Source organism: Excalfactoria chinensis, chromosome 23 (assembly GCF_039878825.1).
Source record: "Excalfactoria chinensis isolate bCotChi1 chromosome 23, bCotChi1.hap2, whole genome shotgun sequence".
Lineage (NCBI taxonomy): Eukaryota > Metazoa > Chordata > Aves > Galliformes > Phasianidae > Excalfactoria > Excalfactoria chinensis.
The window spans coordinates 3928241-3952858 of NC_092847.1; the positions used below are offsets into that span (position 1 = coordinate 3928241).

At 58.3% G+C, this 24618-nt stretch overlaps 1 protein-coding gene across 2 annotated transcripts; it reads right to left on the reverse strand.

The window, feature by feature from the left end:
- Window positions 1-11131: 11131 nt before the first annotated feature.
- Window positions 11132-24026, reverse strand: TFEB (transcription factor EB). Of its 2 annotated transcripts, none has more exons than XM_072355887.1 (9): window positions 23897-24026; window positions 15658-15896; window positions 15333-15587; window positions 15180-15260; window positions 14406-14526; window positions 14092-14148; window positions 13714-13789; window positions 13435-13582; window positions 11132-13112 (listed from the first exon to the last, which is right to left on the reverse strand). In XM_072355887.1, exons 2-9 carry the CDS (start codon window positions 15850-15852, stop codon window positions 12678-12680), a joined length of 1368 nt encoding a protein of 455 aa, XP_072211988.1. In that variant the 5' UTR covers window positions 15853-15896; window positions 23897-24026; the 3' UTR covers window positions 11132-12677. The 2 variants fall into 2 exon arrangements, with proteins under 2 accessions (XP_072211988.1, XP_072211989.1); XM_072355888.1 differs by lacking the exon at window positions 23897-24026 and adding an exon at window positions 19256-19329.
- Window positions 24027-24618: the final 592 nt, after the last annotated feature.

The following is a 24618-nucleotide window of genomic DNA, read 5'->3' on the forward strand; positions in this document are numbered from 1 at the left end:
TCACATCCTCTGCCACGGGTCTGAGCTGGGAGATGTGGCTGATAGAATTCAGAGTGAGTTTATTTCCATTTCACTAACATTCTCACACACCCAGCCCCTCAATGCACACACAGTGCTGCAAACCCATAGGCACCCTTTGCCTCTGCCTCCCTTCTTTCATCTCAGCTGCCACCACAACTGCCAGCAGCTCCAGCAGCCCTCATTGCCCCGCTCACAGACACCGCAGCCATTGCACGAGGGCCGTCCCAGTGCCACCAGTCCATCCTGCTGTCACGTACTGGGGGGACGGAGACCACTGTGCGCAGCTCTCAGGAAGAGGTGCCTCATAAACCCAAATAGCGATTTCCTGCTGCAGGCGGTGGGAGTTGTTTTCTTTACAAACGCGGCTGAAACCGGAGAGGGGATGGAGAGAGCTGAAATATCTGGGAGCCGTGAGACAGCGCCGGCAGCCAACGCACACACACAGCCTGCAGCACCCGCCAGGGGTGCCAACATTTGAAAGCCATTAAGGGGAATATTTGAGCAGGAAAATTCAGCCCTACCTTTAACCCCACACAGAAACGCACCGAGCGGCCGCGGTGAGTTATGGGGTGAAAGAAGTGGCCCCGTTTTTGTTTTAAGAGCGAGGCGCCGGTCCCTCCCAAGCAGGGAAAGTTGGCACACACGTGTGGCTCCTATTTATGTGCTTAGTCTCCTATGGGCTCCTCATACAGCCGTTCCCAAACGTGGGGGTGGCACTTGGGGGTGACCTGAGCCTCCCACTCCCTCCATCCGTGTGTATGTGTGAGAGGGACCCTCCATGTGCCACAGCATCTGGCTGTATGTGTGTACATACATGTATGAAGGGTTTTATATATGTTGATCCATATATATGGTTGCCAGCTAGCACAGACACAGACACACAGGGATGCATACAGACACACACAGACATGTTCTGCACCCATCTGCTCACACACAAGCTTTGTGCACCCCCAGCACTCCCCCCCCCCCAGCATCCCCCCATGCCAGGCATCATCCCAGCAGCGGGCTCTGCTCTCTCGGGCTCCAGGCGGCTCTTCCAGCCCCATAGCACGGGCTGTCCCTCGCGCCCAGCCTCATAGATGCCGACAGCACAAACCCGGCCTGTTCCATACTTCGGATGCTCCCTCCTGGTCCATCCGGCTCCTGGCGGTTCGGAGCTGATGTTACCGGCCTGCGGCTGCCCCCTAGTGCGGGGTCCGCCCGGCCCCGAGCCGCTCAGCTCCCCGCTTCCCTTCGTGACATCCATCCGGTTAGCAAAGAGGGCACAGAATTGTGCGTCCTGCGTCCATCTGCCAGCCCAGCTCTGCTCCCCTGCAGCCCTACAGCCTCCTGCCGGGGAGCAAACACTCACCTCAGAGAGGAAGGAAGCGAGCAGGAGGCAAACATTTACATCTCGGGCAGTATTTCTTGGCTGGGAAGCTGCTGTGACCACAGCACATAAATGCCCCTTTGATTATTTTCCTACTTCAAGTTGTGAGCAGCCCGAGCTGCCCAGCAGGGCGCATCCCTGCACGGACCTCCAGGGACAGCTGTGGGCAAACACTGCTCTGTGCCGGCCGTGAGCATCCCTGATCCCGTCCCTTTGGGCTGAGCAGTGTGCAGATAGGAAAGCCGTGTCCCTTTGTCCCCTCACTTGCCCTCTACAGATGCATATGCAAAATCTAATTAAAATTTAGCAGGAGAATTTAAATAAAAATGGTGCGGGGTTTTTTAGCTTCAGAAAAAGAGAGAGAGAGAAAGAGCAGATCCTGAACAAAGGCCATAATATTAACGGGGCCGATTCGTCAGCCGCTACCTGATAATATAGAGTTGAGAGAGCTTTATTAACGTTGGGAGCCTTGGCTCTTTGTTAATTACGGGCTTTGCTAATGATTTGGAATATTGGCCGGTTCTGGGGGATGTTGATGAATAGAGACCTCGCCAAGATTTATTCCTAATTATCTCATTTGTCTCCCTCCATTACTTTTTATGGCTGAAATTTATGGAGCTATTACCGGGGACCTCGCCGCAGCTCCGAGATGATTTGGGAGAAGAGAGATGTTTAATAATAATAACAATAATAATAATAATAAAACGCCAGATTAATAGGAAACCGATTACACGGGGGCTGGGGGGGGGGTGACCCTTTGTGACCCCTGAGGTCCCCTCCAGCCCCACTCCTACAAGCCCATGTCCTTGCACAGCCCTGGGGACACCCAGAGATGCTGATGGAGCCTCCGGGAGTTCAGTGGCACCTGTAAGAGCTGCAGGATGCAGAAATCTATCGGGTTTTCCTCCCCGCTGCTGCTTCCCTGTGCCCGAAACACCTCGAGCCGTCCTGAAGGATTTCCTCTGTGTCCCCATCAGCAGCTGTGTGTGCAGCAGGACCCCACACTGCAATGCCTTCCTGCAGCCCAGGGCAGGGAGCAGAGCCCCAACCCTTTAATTATTACACGGAGCAATGATTTTTCCCGGCGGCGCTGGGTTCTGATTGGGACGGATTCCCTCCCCGGGTCTCCCAGTAAACATTTTCCCAGTACTATCAAATTTGCCACACAAAGGAGAGCCGGGGCTGCAGCTTATCTCCGCTGAGTATTATTCCCCTATCTGCCAGCATGTAAACCTACTCTCGTCCCGATAAGAGGCCTCACACAAAAGATCAAAGCGAGCAAGGCTCTTACAGAGGAGGGTTTTCTTCTTTTCTTTCTCTCTCTCTTCCCCCCCCCTCCTCTTTTTAGTGTTATTATAAATTTGCAGATCCAGAAGAAGCTGCATTCCCGCCCAGGAACGCAGATTAAAATAATTACCTGCAGCTGCTTTCAGCTGCCAAGAGGAAAGCAATGCCAAGAGCCCACATCGCAGCAGCCCTCATGGGGACCCCCAGCACCCCCAGCCAGAACCAAATGTCCCCTATAGGGAAGGAGACACTGCTCAGCCACAGCCACAAGATGTGCCCAGTTAGAAGAGAGGGTTTCCCATTGGGAAGCTTGGCCAAAGCAGAATCTTCTGGGTTTCTTTGGGATTTGGGGCTGTGCATGGGGTCTGTAGGGCACTGACCTCTGTGACAGCACCACACCTGGCTCACCCTGCATCCCAACCCCAAACTGCCTGCAGAGGATCAAGCCCTGAACACGGAGTGCCAAGCACCCTCCTTCCACCCATCAACACAGATGGCAAAATCTAAATGTTATGATAAGGTATTTCTCCCAAATTTCCATCTTAATAGAATTACGAGCCTGTAATTACCCTACAAGCCTGAAAACCTGCCGGAATCCCAATTAGGAATCTGAGGACATAATTGGCCCCTAATTAGGAAGATTTGTCAAAAGTGAACAATTTTCTCACCTCTTCATTTCTTTCTCTTTTTCTCTCTTTTTGCCCCGGTGCAACTCCAGGTATTTTCTGTTCCCTCCACCTCTCCCCACAAACAGGGGCTGCTCTCTCCCAGCTGCACTGTGCACCTCTCACTGCTCATCCAGGCTCTCAGGAAAGGTGAACTGGGCAGCAGGTGTTAAAATGCTTCTGTATCTCCTGGAAAACTGAAACAAAACGAACAAAAAACCTGCAGTTAAACAACTGGGGGGGAAAGGAGAGGGAGAGAGAGAGGGGAAGATGTGCAAAATTGCGGCCTTGTGGGTTTTGGCTTCGCTCTTACCTTAAGGATGGGTGCTGGCGGGCAAAGCTGCTGTCAGAGCAGCTTCTGGGGGTGTTCACAGCATGGCTGGAAGGGATCGTAAAGGTCATGGAGCCATAGAATAGTTGGGCTGTATGGGATCTTAAAGACTGTCCAACCATGGGGTGGTTGGGTTGGAAGGGATGTCTAAGCCCCCCCAGTAACAGGCTCCCAACTTCTGCTGCTGGCAGAGAGAGGTGGAGCAAGGAGAGAAGGTGAGAATATCCAAGGGAATAAAGGGAGCAAGCAAATGGATTTGCCAAAAGAGAAAAGCTTTGTACTCGGTAACCACACTGCTGTGGGGCAGGGGGCACAAAGCAGCACCAGGCAGGAGGCAGCAACAGTTAGGGCAGTATTTTGGCACAGGAGCCAAAACCACCATCACCATCTCCTTGGAGCCACAGCAGGATGACCCAGTGATGCTGTATTGCTGAGACCAAAGTGCAGGAGAGCATCGGTGTGGGGCTGTCCCCCAAGTGGAGAGATGGTGCCACATCACCCATCGTTAACAACTCTTAACTCCACACCCACAGCACTTCAATCCAAGGTGTGCACATGAGTGTCTGTGTGCACCCACCCCTTCCTCCTCATCCCACCAGAGGCTCCTTAGTTAAAAGTGACAACAAGAGGGGAGGGGCTGGGGGGGGTCGGCATAAGGGGAAGCCTGGTTTTCCTAATTAACAATTAGCACAGAGTGTGCTGCTAATTACGTGGTTCCATGTAATTAAGAAGCTAATTAGTGCAATGTCAATTAAGATTTAATTAGTACCCTTGTCAAAAATACTTGAAAGCGCAGTTTATATGCAAGTACTTCAATATTTCAATGGCCATGATCTCAGTGGTGTGAGGCAGCAGCCTGCTGCCAGCCCCCCCCCCCTCGCAGCTCTCTGCACTGTATTGATATTGTCCTCTCATGCTGCCACTCAGATCCCTGCTCCTGTTGATGCTCTGATGACGTGGCAGCTCTCAGCTGTGCTGGAGCCCCCCACCCAGGCTCTATGGGGCAGGGACCCCTCTGCCAGCATCACCCAGCAACAGGGGACAGCCCAGCACAGCTCCTCAGCACCTCCCAGCTCCTTGCAACGCACACAGCCCTGCAGCTGGGGTGTTTTGGGCACACAGTGCTTTTATCCTCATTGACATCCTCCCTCTCCAAAGATGGCAGCGATGTGCCCATGCCCGGAGCCAAACCTGTGTCTGGCAGAGCTGCAGAGCCTCCTGTCATGTCCAGTTACCCCCAAGCACACAGCCTTGAGGTTAAGGTGACCCATGGAATGGGCTGCTTGGTCAGACCAAAGCCTTCAGAATATTTGTGCCATTGGAAGCAAAGCCCAAGCTCTGGGCAGAGCCAGAACACTGCTTTGAGGGCTGATGGGACAGAGCATGTGTCACCCCATGGTGCCACGCAGGGCTGTCCCATGCTCAAATCCAACAGCTCAGTGCCATCCCCATGTGGTGCTGCAGCCCTGATGGTGTGGATGGGGATGTGCAGGGACAGGGACACAGAGGAATGGGGACGTGTGGGGACAGGGATGTGCAAAGATGGGGACATGTTGGGATGGGGAAACACAGGAGGACGGAGATGTGTGAGGATGGGGACACACAAGGATGGGGATATGCAAGGACGTGGATGTGTGGGGATGTGAACATGTGGGAGTGGAGATGGATGCAGATGGGGATTCATTGGGACTGAGATATTTGGGGATTGGGACTCGAGCGCTTTGTGACCTTGTTCCAAAGGAGAGAGGAAGAGGCAGGAGAGCTCCATCAAAGCCCCTGGGCGGGGGCCGAGCCCAGGAAGCACAGGAGGGGCTGGGATTTTTCTCTTCTCCCCCCCCTGCCTTGTACATGCGGAGCCTCCTGCTCTCCCACAACGGCTGCCAAAATACAGTGAGACAGGGTATAATTACAGACACTTACTGCGGCCATTACACCACCAGCACGGTCTGCGCAAAGTGACACACGACCCGTCAACTCCTTATTCACGCCATTAAGGGGACTCATTAGCATCTTCGCTCAGAAGCAAAATTACCCTCACTGCTCATTTCAAGATGTCATAAATTTTAATTTAGGGCCCAAAGATAGCACAATGGGAGCAAAGCGGCTCTCGGCAGGAGCGGGCTGAGGGAGGTGGTGGTGGTGAGGGGGGAAGGAGGAAGGGAAGGGCTGGTGTGATGGAAGGGGGGGTGAAGGAGAAGAGATGGGAAGGAGAGGGGGGAAAGAGAAGACGTGACCGGGGCCTGGAAGGTCTTCGGCCCATTGGGAGCAATGGAGAAGGAGGGAACTGGGCAGGATCCGAATGGCACTTGGGTTGGGTTGGGTTTCCTGGGAGGTGTCACTCCATGAGAGGGCTCTGGAGCAGGGATGGGGGGTGGAACACAGAGCCCCACACACAGAGTGGACAGAAGAACAGGGAAGGGACCAAATCCCCTTAGGAAACCCCACAGCACACAGCACACATTGTGTTGGATGCCCATGAAAGGTTGTTTTGAGTCAACCTTCCCCATCACCACCCTGTGCTGGAGCCATAACTGCACAGTGTTGGAGATCCCAGAGCAGTTCAGCAGCGGTGCTTCCTCCAACCCATCTCCCCAGGGCTGAGCTGCAGGTAATACCTGAATCCTGATGGATTTTGGCACCATCTGAGGGCACACTGTGCACCCCTTCCCTCCCAGCCCTTCCCTGCAGCCGGCATAGAACACAATTAAAACCTCTCAAACTGTGATTAATAGCTTCAGAAATCCACATCTTTAAAAAATGGGGTGAGGGGGGAAAGAATTAGAAGAGAAGCAGCTCCTAATGCAGGCGGGACTCCAGCCCGCTCCTGTGCTATAAGAACATATATCCAGAAAGGTTATGTTAATTTTTAATGTACAAGGCTGTAATTAATTTCTGGGGCTGGCTGGATTAGCTGAGAGAGTAAATTTCAGCCTCAGTTCGGGCTGCAGATAAGCCAGCACTGCCAGGAGCAGCACTGCAGCTCCCAGTGCCTCCCAGTGCCTCCCAGTGCCTCCCAGTGACACAACGCTGGGACAGCAGCAAGTCCAGCTGCACCTCTCAATGCACATCATCCAAGCACCCAAAACTGCTCTGGAAGAAGTAGAAAATAATCCCTCCAACAGAGAGACAGCAAGGAAGGGTCTGGGCCAGCAGGCGGGATCACACGGCCTTGGAAATACAGCAAGTTTTGAAAGGGAAGAAAAGGCTCCATTATCCTCATATTAAACTCTCCCCCTCTCCCTGCCCCTCTGTCAGTCTTCAGCTCACTGACACCCCCCAGCCTCTCCGAAGACAGATCGTTCCCTTAATCACTCTGGAAAAGAACCCCAAGCCGATATAATATTATAATTAATTAATTCACTAAAAAGGTATTAAATTTCTTTTCCCCCCTGTGGATATTATCTGAATTCATTGACCTTTAGAAAAATCACCCTCTAATTGTAACCAGGTTCAAGTGCATTTCCAGCCTGTCCCTTTTACATTAATAATATCTTCCAGGACTCCACTATGCTGCTTAAATATTGTATAAATTTCACTGCCCCCTCAAAAAGGAGAGCGAGAAAGGCATGAAATGAAAACTAGGAGCTGATTAAAGCAGCTCAGGAGCACAGGAGAAGAAGCAGGAGGGCTGCACGGTGGCCTGAGAGATGTGCAAGCCCGAAATGGGGGCTTGGGGTGAGGAATCCCACCTCCCTGAGGTCCCTGAACAAACCGAACTGGGTTTCCTTCCAATGGGGGTTCTAACCATTGGGACAAATGGACAAATGAAGTGCTGTCAATCTCAGCCTGGATCCCGGGATCCCAGCACCCCTGTGTGCTCCTGAACCAGTCCCTGCTGTGTGTGTTCAGCGCCAGGTATGGAAAATACAGCTGGCTGCTGCTCCCCAGCCCTTCTGGGACCATGGGACAGAGGTGTCAGCCCTGGTAGGGCCACAGAGAAGGGCAGGGAGGGCTGCTCAGCTCCAGCTGAGACCAAAGGCACAGGTTCTGCTGCTCTGCCCATTCATGGGCCAAGAGGCACAGCCAGGAGCTGCACTTTGGCTCTGCAGGGCTCAGACCCAGGGAATTTGCCCCCCCACCAGTTGTCCTGCATCGTGGTGAGCACCGCTGCGTCCCTTCGACATCATCATCCAGGCTGCAGAGAAACCAAGACACGGACACACAGCGTCCTTCCCCAGGAGGGAGCTGCATTCTGCCCATGCTACCTTTCCCTCTTCCCATGGCTTTTTCCCAGCACTCCCCATCCTCCTGCCCCCGTTCTCTGCCCCTTGGCTCAGGACACTCGGCCACTCCTCCTGCAGCACCAGACATCCCAATAGAGATTAAACCAAACAAGCTGCTGGCAGAAAAACAGCAGCCAAAGGCACCCAGGGAGTTACCCTTTGGAGCCAGGGACACCTTCTCATTGGAAGCGATGTCTGGACAGACATCACAGGTTTTCCAGTCTCTCCCTCTTTATTGCACTCTAGGATTTGCTTGCAAAGAGCTGCATCAGGTTCTCAAAGCCGAGGCGGCTGCACTGCCTGCTCCCCACCTGAAAAAGCCATCCCTTCCCTCTGACCTCATCCCAACCGTTGCCACAACAACCCCAGCTGACGTCACCGCAGTGTTGGGGCTTCAGGTGGGGAAGGAGCAGTGCTGAAACCACAGAAGGAGCTCAGTGAGAGCCAGAAAGGAAATGAGGGGAGAAGGGGGGGAAGGAAAACTAAGCAACAGCCCAGCAGCAAGACAGGGGATGGCTTCCAGACTGCAGGCCCGGCTGGTCACGGGCCAGCAATGCTGCAGAGCCCCACACCCATCCCAAGGTGTGGAGTGGGGCAAGGGAAGCCCTGAGCCAGCCCAGATCCTCCTGCAGGCTCCACACTTCTCTGCTCCCTTTGTGGGGGAGGGCTGCCCTCTTAGTGAGCTGTGTGCTCCTGGGGTGCTGGGCTGGCATCAGGATAAAGCCCATCTTCTGTTCCATTAAGGTTTTTCACTCCTTCCAAGGCATCTTTTTGCAGAAAGCTGTCTGGGATGTCACAGCATCACTGTCTGTCTGCATGTGAAGGATGGCACAGAGGGAGTCGGGGGCTCTTTAGAAGGAACCCTGTCCTCAGACAAATGTGGTTTGACCAGCACCAAGCAGATCCCAAACCAGCCCAGCACAATGTCCCACAGCCCAGAACCCACCTGTACAGCAGAGGGCTTTGTCCCAGCCTGGAGCCCATGGATCTGCTGCACTGTTTTGTGGCTCAGCCCAGAGGAAGAGGGTTCAGAGCTCTCAGAAAGCTGGATTTGCAGTTTCAAGAGACATGAAGAGCTGAGCGAACTGCTTTGTTGGCAGCGCTAAGAGCTCCAGAAGAGAGCTGCTCCAGCTGGTTCCCCCTGTGGGCTCACCAAAGTCCATCCCAAGAGGGCAGGGGGAGCAGCACCCCAGGCACGGGATGCTCGGGCTGAGAGCAAGCAGATGACCCTGATTGCAGGCAGCACAACGGGGCTGAGCTCTGGAGCCAGCAAGTCCCAGCAGCTGGGACGCAGTTCCTCTGTCCCAAATCTCGGACCGAAAGCACCAGCAGCCCCACAAGAGACACCTCCATTCCCTCTGCTCGGTGGCACCGGCTGAACCCTATGGACCATGGGCAGCTGCCCGGCCGGAGCAGGGACCCGGCGGCACGGCCGGGCTCGGCACGGAGCGGCTTTCTCCAGCAACAGTCTGGCTCTCTCTGGTGGCTGCTCGGGCCCTGTGCAGCCTCACCGCTCCTGCCCAGCGCTCAGCGCCGGGTCCCGCACCGCAGCCCCGTCCCAGCCCTGCGGGACCCCGCGGGTGCGCTGAGATATTGCAGACAGCCCGACCGCCCCGGGTGAGAGACGTCAGGGATGTGGCTGTCCCCAAAGGACCCTCATCCCGGCACCGTTTAGGACCCACCCAAAAAACAACCACCATCTGCTGTGTGGGGCAATGGGAAGAAGTGCCAAAGAGCACAAAGTGGAACCACTGGGGACTCATCGAACTGCTTGAGCTGGAAGGAACCTTTAAGGCCCATCTGGTCCCACTATGATGGGACACTTGCAGCTCAGTCAGGGTACGGGCTGGGCGATGTGGGACTGAGGACATCCATAGAGACCCCAGTGTGGTCCAAAGATGCTTAGATGATGACCCAAGTGAGGAGCACCTGTGAGCCTGCAGCCCAGTCCCATTGCTGCCCACCCATCCACCCCTCTGCCCATCCATCTTCCCATCTATCCACCTGTCTGTCCATCCATCCATCCATCCATCCATCCATCCATCCATCCATCCATCCACCCATCCATCCATCCATCCATCCACCCTTCTGCCCATCCACCCCAGCCCCACAGCAGAGCCCGGTTGCAACTCATCACAGCACTGCAGCCCCTCTCCCCCCCCTTTACACCCAGTGGCAGCGCTGACTCCGCTCTGTTCAGTGGGTGGCTCACACTGTAATTAAGAGCCCTTCTCTCCAGCAGCTGTTGTTTAAGCGAAGGAAACCCCCTTTCGTCCTCTCTCTCCTTTATAAGGTGTTTTTTTTTCCTCCCTTCTGAACATAAAGGGGTGACAGTGCTCCAAGCTGGGCTCTTTTGCATTTCTGAGTTGGTTCTGTTAATTGGAAGGAGGGTTAAGAATCTGCAAGGTCGTTTCAATCTACATCTGACCTTCAGAGTAATCCTCTATGCCAACACCAGAGCATGTCATTAAAATGAGGCCCTCTACCATATCCCGGCATCCCTTTATTCTCTCCTTGTGCACATTAATTGCTCATAAGTTGATTTGATCTCCCTATTCTGCAAGAAGTAAATTGCCCTCTTATTTCGCCATTTTCATCCTGTTTTCTTAATTAGGCCCTTAAAAATCTCTAGGGCCTCAGCTGGGCCGCGGGCCTCATCCTGGGAATAAATTTTGATCTCTGCCTGATAAAGAGTGAGCAAACCCGGAGCTGGAGCAATGTCACCCCCCCACACACACACACAATCCTCCTGACATGAAAAGGCTATCAGTTTTGCTCTGTGTTAATATAGGAAACCATTCACACTTCAGGCGTTGTTCTCTATTTAGTGCTCGCGCTCCCCAGATAAATCAGGGTGGGTTTTTTTTCCCAGCCCCCTCCTCTCTCTCACTTTTCCCCTTTTCCCTTTAATGAAGTTTCCAGGATCAGCCCCTGTGATTTTCCACCCTATTTGCAGCCACAATTGCTTTCTATTCTTCTTTCCCTGGGTGTGTGTTTAACCCGACAGCAGTGTGAGCACAGGGGCAGCACTTGGCACCCACGGGGCACCCCCAGCCCCCACCACACACCCGCCTTTCCCAAGGCCCCAATTAACCAGCTGGATGCCAACAGGAGGAGCAGCACCCCAAAATCCAGCCCTAGGAGAGATGGGAACGCAGCCCCAACAGGAGCAGAGCAAAGAGAACAAACAGCCCGCGCCACCATCTCCACTATGTTGTAAATAAATATACTTTAATGATTCTTCTTCCATTCCAGTTCATTCTTTTTATACGTTTCTTTATAAAACAGTAGTAAAATTTTTCTTTTTTTTTTTTCTTTTTTTTTTTTGTCTTAAATCAGAGCACAGTGCATTAAAAAATAAAACAAAAAAAAAAACAACAACAAAACCTCCAAAAAGATTTAGAAAATAACAATAATCCACAGCTGCTTGCTCACACACTGGGAGATGCACCCCCGCAGCAGGAGGGCCCGATGCAGCCGTCCTGGAGGACCACTGTCCCATCCTGGAGGACCACTGTCCCATCCTGGAGGACCGCTGGCTTTGCAGGCACTAATGGCAGTGATGCCCAAAGGCCTCTGGTGAACACACAGGGTGAAACAGACCCAACTCCACTGGCTCCTGCCAGCCCTGATGCCACCTTCCCTCTGCCCCTTCTCTCCCCCCACCCTCCACACTTCCCCACACCCTCCACACCACACAGCCATCTCTCCTGCACTCCTCAGGGGCCGCCCCACATACCCCTTCCCCACCTCAACCCCCCATTCCCCATCCTCAGTGTGGAACAGGGCACGCACTGACCCCCATCCCCACACAGGCTACCAGCCTACCTCAGCCCTACAATGCTGCAGTGTTCCACGCAGCCTTCCCTGATGCTCCCTTTGGGCTTTACAAATCAGTGCAGTATATTCACTCTGTGCTGTTCCCCCTCGCACCCCCCATTCCCCCCCTGCTGCCAGGGAAGCAACGACCCCACAGCCCCACGGGTGAGGCTGGAAGCACATTGCCAACAGTGGGACAAGCAGCAACGCTCCGGTTCAGCAATGGGCAGAGACCAGCCCTAGCACTGCTGCTATGCTGACGCAGGGCAGGATGTCAGCTCTCAGCACGGACCCAAAGAATCGGCATCAAAACCACGTGCTGCTCCCCAGCTGAGAGCACAGAGTGGCGTTTCAGGGCAGAGGCACTTCTGTGGGGTGGAGGCGGATGGACACGGAGCTGCTGGACCTCCAGGACAACAAAGCGACACAATTCAATAGACATCCCCTCCCTGGGGATTGGCACTGGAGCACCGCTTCCCCACAGTGCCACAGTGAGGCACCGCCAGGAGGAGCCCAAGCAGGGAGGTGACACTGTGACAAAACCATCAGTGGCACTGCAGGGGAAGACTGGGAGGGGGCAGCGAGGCAAAGAGCTGTGAGCATCACACCCGGGACGTGGAGCTCCGTGCTTCAAGCCCTGCACAGGGAGCGCAGCGGGGACGCGCTGGGAGGTGAAGCAGCCGAGATCATGCTGCCTGGCTGGGAAAGCTGCAGCCAGGCCAACGCCACGGCAAGCCAAGAAGGTCGGCTCCGACTCTGGGCAACAAAAAAGCTTGCAAAAGACACGGTGGTACCCGGTGAGCCTTGAAGCGAGACCTCCGTTGCATAGAGAAAATGTACTCCTATGTAGATTCAAGTGCTCAGCAGGACGGGCTCCTCCCCCGGGAAGAAGGGTGCCCTGTGACTTCACTAACCAAACTGGAAGGCCCAGTCCTCGCCCCCAGCGCAGTCGCAGCTCCTCGTCACAGCATGTCTGTGTCCTCCATGCTGAAGCTGCTCCGGCGACTGCTGGCCTTGGAGGCCTCGGGGGACACGGCTGAGAACAGGGGGTCGGAGGCCAGGGGCAGCATGGTGTCCTGCAGCAGCATCAAGTCCAGCTCCTTCTTGGATAGGGAAGGGAAGGAAGCGCTGTGGCCGGGCTCCAGGCTGTCTGGGAAGCCCTGGGAGCCGTCATCGAAGCTCAGGCTGTGGGTAAAGTCCAGCTGGTGGTAGGGGGACTGCGGCTGCGGAGGCAGCACCGGCTGTGACTCAGGGTCCGGGGTGGGCAGCAGTGGCTCCAGCATCCCCTCATCCGCACCAGCCTCTTGCTTGACCACCTGCTGAGCCAGCTCGGCCACGTTGACACCCGAGGGCGAGGAGGTGGGCAGCCCATGCACACGCGCCTGCATCTCCAGCTCCTGCAACAAAGGACTTTGGTGGGACACGGCACGTGGGGACAGAGCACGTGGGGATGTGGTGCTGAGGGACACGGCGTGCAGGAACAGGGCAGGTGGGCATCCATGGAGGCAGCGGGGAAGGAGGAAGGCACAGAAACTGAAGGGAAAAGAGGATAAGGGGACCTGGAGCCTACAGAAAAGGCTGGAACACCCTGCAGAGCTGGGCAGTGCTCACACCAGGTGCCCGGTGACCATCAGCCTAAGAGAGGAGAGCCTGGCACACCAGACTGCAATGTTTCAGAGGCCGGAGAAAGGCAGGAAGGAAGAACAGAAGGAAACTCACCTGGATGCGCAGCAGTAGCTGCTTGTTTGTCATCTCCAGCCGCCGCGAGTGGTTCTCCAGGTCTCGTGACCTCTGCAGGTCCTTCTGCATCCTCTTGATGTAATCCACAGAAGCTTTCAGGATCGTCCCTTTGTTCCAGCGCACGTCCCTGTAGTGCAGGATGGAAAAAGGAGTTGGCACCTGCAACTGCTTGCTCCCCAAAACAGCACCTCCTGCTACAGGGCGAGGAGCAAACCCACAGTGCCCACTGCTACCCCCACAGAAACCAGGGGTACATACAGGTCATTGGCCTTGGGGATCAGCATCCCCAGCTCCTTGATGCGATCGTTGATGTTAAACCTTCGCCTCCTCTCAACTGCAGGGCGAAAAGAGAGGAGATCAGTAAGGAGGTGGGAGCACCTCGATGCCCTCCAGACTGGCTCCCACCCCAGTCCAGTGCCCATCCAACCTTCGCCCTGTGTTAATAGGAACAACAGGCTGCCCTCTGCATTACAAGTGCCTTGCAGAGCTGGGAAAGAGGCAGCTATGGGGGTATCTCCCTTAGGGTGAGATGGGATGGGAAGCGGACCCAGCTTGGAGAGAGGAGGAAGAAGGAAGAAGAATGCCGAGCTCAGAGGGGAACAGCATGAATCCACGGGCAGCCAGCACCCAACTCACTCAGGTTGTGATTGTCCTTCTTCTGGCGCTCCTTTGCCAGGGCTCGGCTCTCAGCATCTGAAATGGAGGCCCACAGTGTCACCCGGAGGGGATGAGGCTGCACCTTGCCCCATCAGCATCCCTCAGAGCCTCCCCTGCACCCACACGGACAGGGTAGCCCTGGCCAGCCCCAATCCTTGCTGCCACTGCAGCTCCCCACCGTACTCTGGAGCCACAGACTAAACCTGGTGCTAATGACACACCTGGGCAGGGGAACAACCCCAGGTCTGGGGACACACCAGGGGATGAGGACATACCCAGGTCTGGGGACATACCTGTCAGCTCTCTCTTCTGGGTGAGCTCGGCAGGGCAGGAGCTGCTGGTGACACCAACAAGGGAGGCGGTCACCTGGGGGTCCCCACTATAGACATTCATGTGACTGCTGGACATCGGCAGCTGAAAACCAAAGGGACAGGTGGGTTCAAGCCCAGCTCCTCGCCCTCTGGGACGCAAGTGTGCAGACAAAGCAGCTCTAATTGCCTTCCTGGGCCCTTAAAATAGTTATAATCAGAGCAGCAAAGAAAACAGGACTTCAAAGGGTGCAGCTGGTGCCCTCCCACAGCCAGCATCCCAAATGGGACAGATGAATCACAGCTGAGGGCCCAGCAGGACGAGCCCCACATCACAGCACCATGCCAGACAGACCTGACCAGGACTGAGACACGGCGAGCTGCAGAGCCCTCCTGACTCCAGACCCCCCACCCAATGCTCCCCTCCCGCCTCTCTAGTATTTTATAAGGGCTGCAAACTATCATTAAAGAGGAGCAGAAGCTGAAGAACTGGCTCTGGCAGATGTGGAAGGGTGAAATCCCGGCTCCCCCTCCCTGCCCCTGTAGGGGGGGCCATTCCACTGCTCCCACCCCTCCCCTGGGGATGAGCCAGCCCTGATTCCCACTGGCATGATGGCACATGGGGCAGCAGTGCCAAGGGATGTGGGCTGCTCTGTGTGTGCGATTTCCTGCTGGGATGAGAGCAGCCATGAGCTCCAGCACTGCTGCAGGGTCAGGGCAGGAGGACAGATCACCTCTGAGCCACCTCCCTGGACTCACCGTGTTGGGCATGTGGACCTCGGGGTTCATATAGCCCAGAACATCATCCAGGCGCATGATGTCATCGATGACCTCATCAAACTGAAAGGAAAAGGCATCGGGTTGTCAGTGGGCTTCTGTGGGGCAGCTGTACCCCCGGCAGCCCCTCCTCACCTCCCGCTCAGGGTTGGAGCCAATGTTGAGCATGGCCATGGGGCTGTTGGGTGCGCTGTTGCCCGCAGAGGAGGACATGACGTGGCCAGGCCGGACGCTGGGGGACGCAGCCGGGGGGGGCTTTGGCGAATGGCTGGCAGGGCTGACGTGGGCAGCAAACTTGTTCCCATAGGTCTCGGAGAGATACGCCTGAACCTTCTTATCCCGCGACTTCTGCAGGTGGTAGGTGGTGGGGTTCTCCAGGTAGGACTGCACCTGCACGGGAACAACCCGTCAGCACCCCACACCACTAGAGGGTCCCTGCATCCCCCCCCTGGCACCGTACCTTGAGGACCTCTCCAGGCACGGGCGGTGGGGACTGGTAGTGGATGGGGGTGTTGATGGCAGGGGTGGAGGCCACCGGCATGCGCTGCTGCTGCATGTAGTTCATCATCAGCTGCTGCTGCGCGCGCTCCCGCTCGGCCTCCTGCTGTGCTTGCTGCTTCATCAGCTCCATCCGCAGCCCGATGCGGGACGCCATGGTGCAGCGGGGCGGTGGGACGCAGGCCAAGCACGGAGGTGACCCTGTAAGGGGGAAGGGGGGAACACCGTGCATCAGGAACAGCGGCAGGGAAACTGAGGCGCAGGGAGGGAGCAGATGTGCCCCGTGTGCTCGGCCTGAGCTGCAGGAGCAGTCCTGCATCCGACTTCACTACGCTGGGCAACAGCCTCCAGTCTGCACGCTGCCATCCAAGCGCTGAGCACCGCCTGAACCAGGGTGAGTCAGATGGCCCTAATGACAGACAGCTCTGCCTGCAGCTTCCCGGCACAGCCAGGGAGGGGACAGGGCACGTGGGGACAGCCTGGAGGAGATGGAGCATGGTGGGTCTCTGTGCTCAGGAAGCTCAGATGGGCACCTGCAGGAGCTTGTGCTGAGCCACCAACTCTGAAACACAGCACAACGCCAGAGCAACAAGGCAGGCACTGGGAGCAGCCCAAATCAGAAACAAGAAAGTGAAGGAAGGCTGGGCAGAGAGGGCAGCGCGGTGCCAGGCACTGCAGCCAGCGGCACGGGTGAACAACACGGCTTTGTGCGGGGACGGCACGCGAGCTGGGTGCGGGGAGACACAGCACAGCCCTTGTTCCCCTGCACAAAGGGCATGGCGGCTCAGGAAGGGCAGGGGACAGGGCTGCTGGGACAAGGGGACAGCCGTGGGGTGAGGGGACAGCTGTGGGATGCCCTGCCTGGGGTGTGAAGCGCTGCAAGCCATGGTGCCAGGTTGCTACATGCGACTGAGATGGGGGCACGGAGCTGCTGTGCAGGACTGGGGCTGTGCAGAGTCCCCATCCCCTCTCGCAGCACGCAGAGCACAGCCGGGCACCCAGGCTCTGGTTTACAGCCAGTCAGATCTGGAGGGCTCTGATGCTTAAATACAATGAGTAATTGCAGACAAAGGGGGCACGGTGGGGACAACGCACCAGGGCTTCGGAGAGGCATCTGATACGTGGTGCCACACAATATCCTAAGGGGGAAATTAAATCAAGCCAGCATGGACAGAAATACGATTACATGGATCAAGAGCCAGCTATTGAACGGCAAGAGGAAGGTAATTAATTAGACATGGTGGCCCATCTGAAGGGGGATGGGAGAAGAGGAGCCTGGGACAGGCATCAGATGGAGCTTTGGAGCAGGAGGATGTGGGATGAGCAGCAGTCCCATAGAGGCTGGTGGGACCAGAGGGGCCACAGGACAGCCTGCAGTAAGCAGCACGAGGCAGAGGGGATGCACCACAGCTCATGCACACCATGTGTCCCTTGGTGCTTCTCAGAAAGCACAGCTGGCACAGCAGGCAGGAGGCAGCCACCCATGGCACGGCATGGCATCCCACAGCACTGCTCAACCCACAGCATCACTCATCCCACGGCACTGCTCACCCCAGGGCACCACCCCCCTCGCCCTGCTGGCCTGCAGGACACCCCCCAGCTGCCCCTTTATAAGCACTGGGGGCAGTGGGAGCAAAAAGTGCTCCCTGTCCTCCTGTGGAAGCCCCGCATTTGCAGACAAGGGATGGGGCAGGTGGTCATAGTGGGGCTCTGCCCCAAGCGAGCGCTAAGGAGAGGGGTGGGAAATTAGGTCAGATTTAAAATAACCCACTGGGTTCTGCTTGGCTTCACCCCCCAGGAGCAGCCGGCAGCTTCTGCTTTCACTCTGAATCAGCCCCAGTGGGAACACAGAGCAAGAGGGAGACGGCAGGGTGGGACGGGGACGAGGGCAGCACTGCGGGGCTGGCAGTGCCCAGCACCCACCCCAGGGGCACCTCCCACACTGGGGATGCACATCCCTCAGTTGGACCACGTCTGGGATTCCTGCTATTCCAGAGAAGGCGAAAGGTGTTGGCATCCAGGAAGAGTCGTGCCTGGTGCTTGCCGGCGCTGCAGGATCAGTCCTCATGCACAGCCCTAGTGTGCAGTGTGCCCAGCTGTGGGACAGCAGGGGGTGTGCAGGCACTGCTGGGGCAGCACACATCGCTCAGCAATGGAGAGCGGAGCCAGGGATGGAGGTGGGGGCACAAGGAGCAGCAGGGATGGAAAGATGGCTGGGGTGCAATACAGGGAGGGTTGGGGGAACACACTGCCCTGCGAGGTGCACAGTGGAGATGCTCCACGGGAGACAAAACCTGGGCAGCAAACCCTGCAGAGCCACAACAGGAGTCTCCTCGGGGACAAGCAGAGGTTCACTCTGCCACGGCACCCCAACGCCTGGGAAGCTTTCAGTGCTCACAAACCACACGTGGGTGAGGACGGATTTCGGGGCAGTGTGCCTCAGCTCCCGGCCCCAAAAGCAGCAGGGACAGAGCAGGGGATTTCTCTCCCTTCCGAGCACCTCCAGCGAGCTGCAGCAGCAGCACGGCTATTTCTGGCCCTTCCTTGCTCCTCCGGGGGTGTTATTTCAGCAGCCTGCCCCTCCCTCACCCAGCAGCACTCAGGAATCACCGCAGCCAGAGCTGCCCCGGTGACACCGACCCTTGTAGCGCTGTGTGCGGCCCCAGCGCTGCCCTTTGGCCCCTCAGCAGGCTGAAGCTGGTGCAGACAACAGCTGATAGAGGAGCCGGCATCGGCTGCTCAGCAACTGCTGTGCGCTCAGCCGTGCCACCCCAGAGCTGCTCCACAACACGCAGGGGACGCACACAGCCAGGAGCTCCCAGTGCCACGCTGCTGCTGCATGTCCCCACCTCATCGCCCCGTCCCCACCTCCGGGCTCAGGTGTGCCTGGATGGCAAAGTGAAGCAGCTTAACAAGTGGGGATTAAAAAGAAAATGTGCCATAGGGCAGCGTTCAGATGCAGCCTTTGGCAGGATCACGCTGCCCTCTGCAGCAAAGCAGCACCCACGCTGCCAGCAGTGCATGCAGCCAGCAGCGCATGCAGCCAGCACAGCATCTCCTCCTCTGCTGGCAGCAGAAAAGTGGAGGAGCAGAGGGAGCAATGCTGCACAGTTGCATCTCTGCCCCAGCGCAGAGCCCAGCACACAGGCAGCCCTGGCCTCAGGCAGTCAGGGGGGTGAACAGCCCCCCAGCCCCACACTGCTCCACTGACGAGCACATGGGCTGAGAACAGGAAATGGAGAAGGAAGAAGTGAAAGCAGCTCCGCTACTTGCTGCGGTGCCCGTCGAGCCTTCCTTCCTGCTTCTGATATTTCAGACGCGGTGCTGTGGGGCAGACGTGGGGGACAGCGGGCGAGGAGCCCCCCTGCAGCCCCCAGCCCAACCCTATGGCAGCACTGCGGGTGATGTGGGGGGACACAGCGCTTCTCGACCCCCTCTGGGATGCACTCCAGCAGCACCCGGCTCTCCCTGCTCCCACCCCACAGCTGCTCCAGGTGCAGAGAGGCAATGATGGCACCCACACAGCTGCCAGAGCCAGGCGGGAAGCGGACACGCATTACCTGGGTAGGGGGTGATGGGGGGGCTTAGGGGGTCTCCGGGCACCAGGGCCTGCTGGTCACAGCTGCTCCGCGCTCCTCCCTGCCCTGCCCGGCTCTGTGGTTCCTCATTTTTAGGAGCCTGCTTTTAATGTGACAGCAGCGCAGGCGGAGGAAGTTGCAAAAAAAGGCCTCGGAGCCACTGGCTGCGCTCAGTGCTGCGCTGCAGTCAGCAATCCCACCAGGGCAGAGGGACAAAAATAGATGCAGCCACCGCCGCCCGCTGCTGGCTCTGCCCCACGCAGCCCCTGGGGTGACATCCCCTCCTGCAGCCACCAACAGACGCTGCCGCTGTCCCTCTAAGGGATGGGCACTGGGGGTCCCCCTGCCCACCAAACACTGCACCAGGACGGCCACGCTGCTGTCATCAGCCAGCACAGCAGTGACAAAGCTGGACACATGGGTGATGCCCCACAGCCCCTCCTGCACAACCTCTTGGCACCACCTCATTTTTGTGCTGGTGGCACCCATAGGGCTGCATTCCACCATGCAACCAGCTGCAGCTCCAGCATCCCCATCAGCCCTATGGGATGCTGCTCACGCTCCTCCCTGCAGCCCCACAGTCAAACCCCCAGGGAGACCCACTGATGCAGGTCGGGTGAGCTGCCACCGTGCCACCCCCGTGCCACGCTGCCAGCAATGCAGGCTGGCACCTGGCTGCTGCCATACAGCTGGGACTGCCCCGCTGCCTCCCCTCACCGCTGCTGTTGGGTCAGGAGATACCTGGTGGGAGGAAGGTCAGGGCCCTTCATCTTCATCAGCACACGGAGGAGCACAGCTCTGCTCTGCGCACTGCGTGTCCCGGGATGGGGCCTGGGGGTGGCACTCTCCATCCTCAGAGACACCCAGTGCTCAAACCACGCTCAGCCCTGATACAACACCAACACAGCTCCGCCTGAGGCTGAACCAAAGGTCCCCAGGTCCCATCCGGCCATCGAGGTCGAGGATGGGAGGTGGGAGCAGCGCCGTGGATGGCAGAGCCCCGTCCCAGCACGCAGCCCTGAAAGGGAGAAGGCAAAGGGGGGAACTTGGCACATCGCACCCGGAGTCAGTTGACAGCGCCAGCGAGAAACTGAGTCACCAGCACTGTTTTTAGCCCCGGCATTTCAGCAATGTGGACCGCGGCGCTGTTAACAGGAGCGTGGGTCAGAGGCCAAATGTTTTCCCTTCCATGCGTTAAATGCTGCTCTTGGAAGCAGCCCAGATATTTAGTGCAGTAAAAACATTAACGGAGCTGTGGGTGACGGCGACACCCCAGGAGCCCTCACCCCAGCAGGGAGCCGTCAGGGACCAAAAAGCATCAGTGTCTGAGTCAGGGCTGCACACCCCTCATCGCACAAGGCTGAGCTGGCACCAAGGACACTCATGGAAGCTGCATTCCCACCCGTATGTGCAGCTAACCTTTATGGGGTTAACAACGAGGCCCTGCTCCTCCACCCCACAAGGTGCGAGGCGGCACCAGGACGGGGGTTGGCACAGAGGGTCCATCCCTGCGGGCACTGCTGGCAACTCACAGCCGCCTCCACATCAGAGCCAAAGCTGCAGCAGTGCAGCGCTGATTGAAACATCACTGTCCGACTGAGCACCGCGGGAATTCACAGCCCGCCTGCGCGCGGCCCGAGCCGACACGTTCCTGCCCTCCCACCCCATCGAGCAATTAAAAATAAAAGCACTAATGGGCAGAAGGACGTTCCTAAGGGTGAGGATGAGCCAACAGCAGTGCCCGGCACCACCCGGCCTGAGCCATCCATCCACAGCAGAGAGGGGAGAACGGAGTGACCTTGGGAGGCCCTGGGGTGGGGGGGGGGAGGACAAGGAGACACTGTGCTGCACAAAGCAGAGCAGAGCCCGTCCTGGGGGCCCCACACAACCACAGGGTGCTGCTGCCTCGGGGATACTTGGTGAAGTGCAGCAATAAGCAATAAGGGAACCTGGCTGTCCCCAGTTCCCTGCCTCAGGGCGCACGCAGAGCAGGTAGACGCAGCACCTCCCCAAACCCTGCATGGCAGGGCTGCCCCAAACCCACTGCGGTGCTGGGAGCGGGGCGGCCTCACCTTCAGTGCCCCCCAGGCACTGCCAGCCCACCCCCAGCCCTCCCCCCCCACCCAGCTCCCATGGGGAACATTTATAAATACGCCCCGTCCCGGAGCCTCATGTAACCATACCGGACACCCCACGCTGCGGCCGCCCCGGCCCCAGAGCTGCAGCTGTTCTCCAGCCCCAGCAATAAACACAGCAGGGACAGCCTGTGCCATGCCCTGCTCAGGGCCAGGGCTCTCCCCGCCACCAGCTCACCGCAGCAGGGATGTGGGTCCCACGCACTCCACGAAGGTCACACGCAGAGCCGCGGGGTGAAGGCAGCCCTGAAACGCAGCGCGGCCGGGAGCGCTTTCTCAGCCCCACAGCGCGGTCACACCGGTTTGGGCACGGAGCTGCCCCGGCAGGGTGCCTTTATCCATCGAGATCTTCGCCTGCAGCAGCGGGGAGCTGCAGCCCGCGGCCTGGAGAGGGGAGCAGAGCAGCGCCAGCTGCTGCCAGCACTGACCCGACCCCACGCTGTGAGCCACCAGCAGGGCACACAGCCCGCTGCGCCCTGCTCACCCCGTGCCATTCCTCCTCGGACCCTCAGAGCCTCCATCGCCTGGGGACAAACCATCCCTGAGCATCCCACAGCAGGAACGGCACCTGCTCCTCAGGCCACCCGCCCCCATCCCGCTCCCATCCCGCTCCCACCGCCCGGCCAGGCATTCCTGCACCCGAAAGGCAGAACAGCAGCTGCACAAACCGCACCTGAGGTTCAGCCCCGTGCCAACAGCCGAGGTGTCCCGGGAGGGGGGCGAGGGGAGAGGGCACAGCCAGCAGGATGAGCGCGTCTTCACTCCTCAGCTGCTCATGCAAGAAGTAAGCCACTTCCATTAATGTCACTCAGTACGGCAGGGAAAAAAGGGCGACGTCGGGGCCTTTCAGGTTTATCCAGTGAGAAAGTCGCATCGATTTAACTACAAGAGATCTCAGGCTGCAGGACGTGGGGAGGGACAACTCCCCGGTGAGCAGGGTGATGCACCTCAGGCCCAGGTGGCACAATGAGGGCTGCTGGGACCAGCGAGGGGATGCAGATGTGTGTCTGACAGCTGCTGCCGCATGCCCTGTGCCAGGACGCACACGGCCAGCCCCGAAAGCAAACAGAGGGGGGGACAATGCAGGTCAGCATCGCAGCACCAACACCACAGGGCTCCCCAGGGGACAGTGCCCACGTGGGGACACCACTGCACACACAGAGACCCCCGGGAGCCGTGGGGCGGGCTCTGCCGCACAAAACGAACCTGCATCTTTGGGGGTGCAGCCCCGCCTGCCCTCCCCAGCCCCAGAGGTGCCCCGCTGTGATGTGGATCCGCTCTGCACACCTGAGGGCCCCCCCCGCGCTGAGAGCACGGCGGAAACCTCAGCACAGCATTGGACGGGAGGACACGAGCCGGCAGCTCACAGCAAAGAGAGGAAAGACCGCGCTGGCAGAGCAGCCATGCCCCAAAACGGCCGGATACGGGGGTCACCCCGCCCCGACCCCACCCCGAGCAGTTTCCTCCCGATAAGGTTGGGAGGCGACGGCAGCATCCCTCCGAAAACAGCGGGCTCAGCACGTGCTGCTCCCTGCCACGCGGTGCTCCGAGCCCCCCCTGCACAGCCCACCCCGCAGGTGCCCCAATACTCAGCACGGTTCCCCCCCCGCAGCACAGTTCCCAGTTCACTTCACGCTCACCCCCCCCCACCCCGCAGCAGAGCAGCCGTGCGTGCAGCCATGGCCGGCAGCGGAGAGCGAAACGGAGTGGGGGGGAGGGAGGAACCCCCCCACCAAATCCGCCGTGCAGCCCCGGGCCGCCAGGGCAGGAACGGCCCCGCAGCGCTTCCCGCAGCCCCGCCCGTCCGGCCCCGCACGGCGCTATTTATGTGTGTGCGCCCAGCGCCGCGAGAACCGGCACATTTTCGCCTTTTTTCTTCTCGTTGTTTTTTTTCTAACCGAGGAAATTCCCCCCAACCCCCCCAACCCCCCCCCCCACCTCCTGACTCAGCGCGGCTGTCGCAACCCTCCCCGCTCCGCAATTCACCCGCGCACACAGCGGAGCGGACCGCAGTTTGCGTACCCCCCATAAAGCGCCGTGACCCCGAGGGGGGCCGCCCGCTGCCCCCCCATCACCCCGGGAGGGGTTCGACCCCGAAACGCCGAGCGGTCCCGTGCGGGGGGACACCGCGAGCCGAGCATCCGTGCCTCAGTTTCCCTGTTTGTGTTCTGGGGGGGCGGGGGGGAGTCACCGCCGTGCACGAAGCGCAACCCCTCCCCCAACAGCACCCATTAAAAATAAAGCGATGGTGCGACCCCGCGAGAGCCTTATTGAAACGGCGGCTGCTCCCCCGCTGTTATTTAAAGAGGAAAATGGAGGGGGGGGTGAAAAATAAACGTCAAAATGAATATTATATATATATATAACATTCTATATTGTATATAGAGAAGGAAACGGAGACGAAACAAACCAGAACAGGTTCGCTCCCGCGCTGGGGAGCACAGCCCCGCTCCCACCGCCCCCCCCGCACCCCAACCCCGCAACTCACCCCTCGGCTGCGGGCGGAGGGAACGCGGAACCCCGCGGGGCGGCAGCGCGGGGCGGCCCGGCCCGGCTCCGCTCGGATCCGCTCGGCTCTGCCCGGCCCGGTCCCACTGCCGGCCGCGGCCTCCGCTGCTCCCGTGCCAAAGGAGGGCAGCACTGCCCGCACGGCCCGGCCCAGCACGGCCCGCTCCGCGGCACGCCGGGAGCTGTAGTGCGGAGCGGGGCAGGGCTGCCTGCCGGGACTTGTAGTCCCCTGCTCGGCCGCTGCGGGTGGTTTCCTGCCGCACGTCGGGTTTCCCAGCCGTGCCGCTCAGCGCAGCGCGGTTGTGCAGCATTTTGCAGTAGCTGCTTGCAATGGGGTGGTGCAAGGTACCACACACCTCCTTACAACGGCTCTTTGCCCCGGGATTGTGCAGCACTTCCCACCAGAACTGAGCTGCTCCTTGTACAAACCACAGCCAGGAGCTCCCCGGGCACAGACCAGTTTGCAAGGAGCAGATTGAAGGGGAGATGACACACTGGCCACCGTCTGAGCAGGATATGGGTGTTGGACCGCAGGTGATGGGGCCCTTTGGTGCTGCACCCCCTTGCACGAAGGCTCTGGCCTCTCCCAGCCCACAGCAATCAACATATTGTGTCCAATTTCCGCTGCGCTGCTGGCATGAACCAGTTTTTAGCTGCCCAATTGCAACCACTTGACCATCTCCAAAAGAAAAAGCAAAAGGA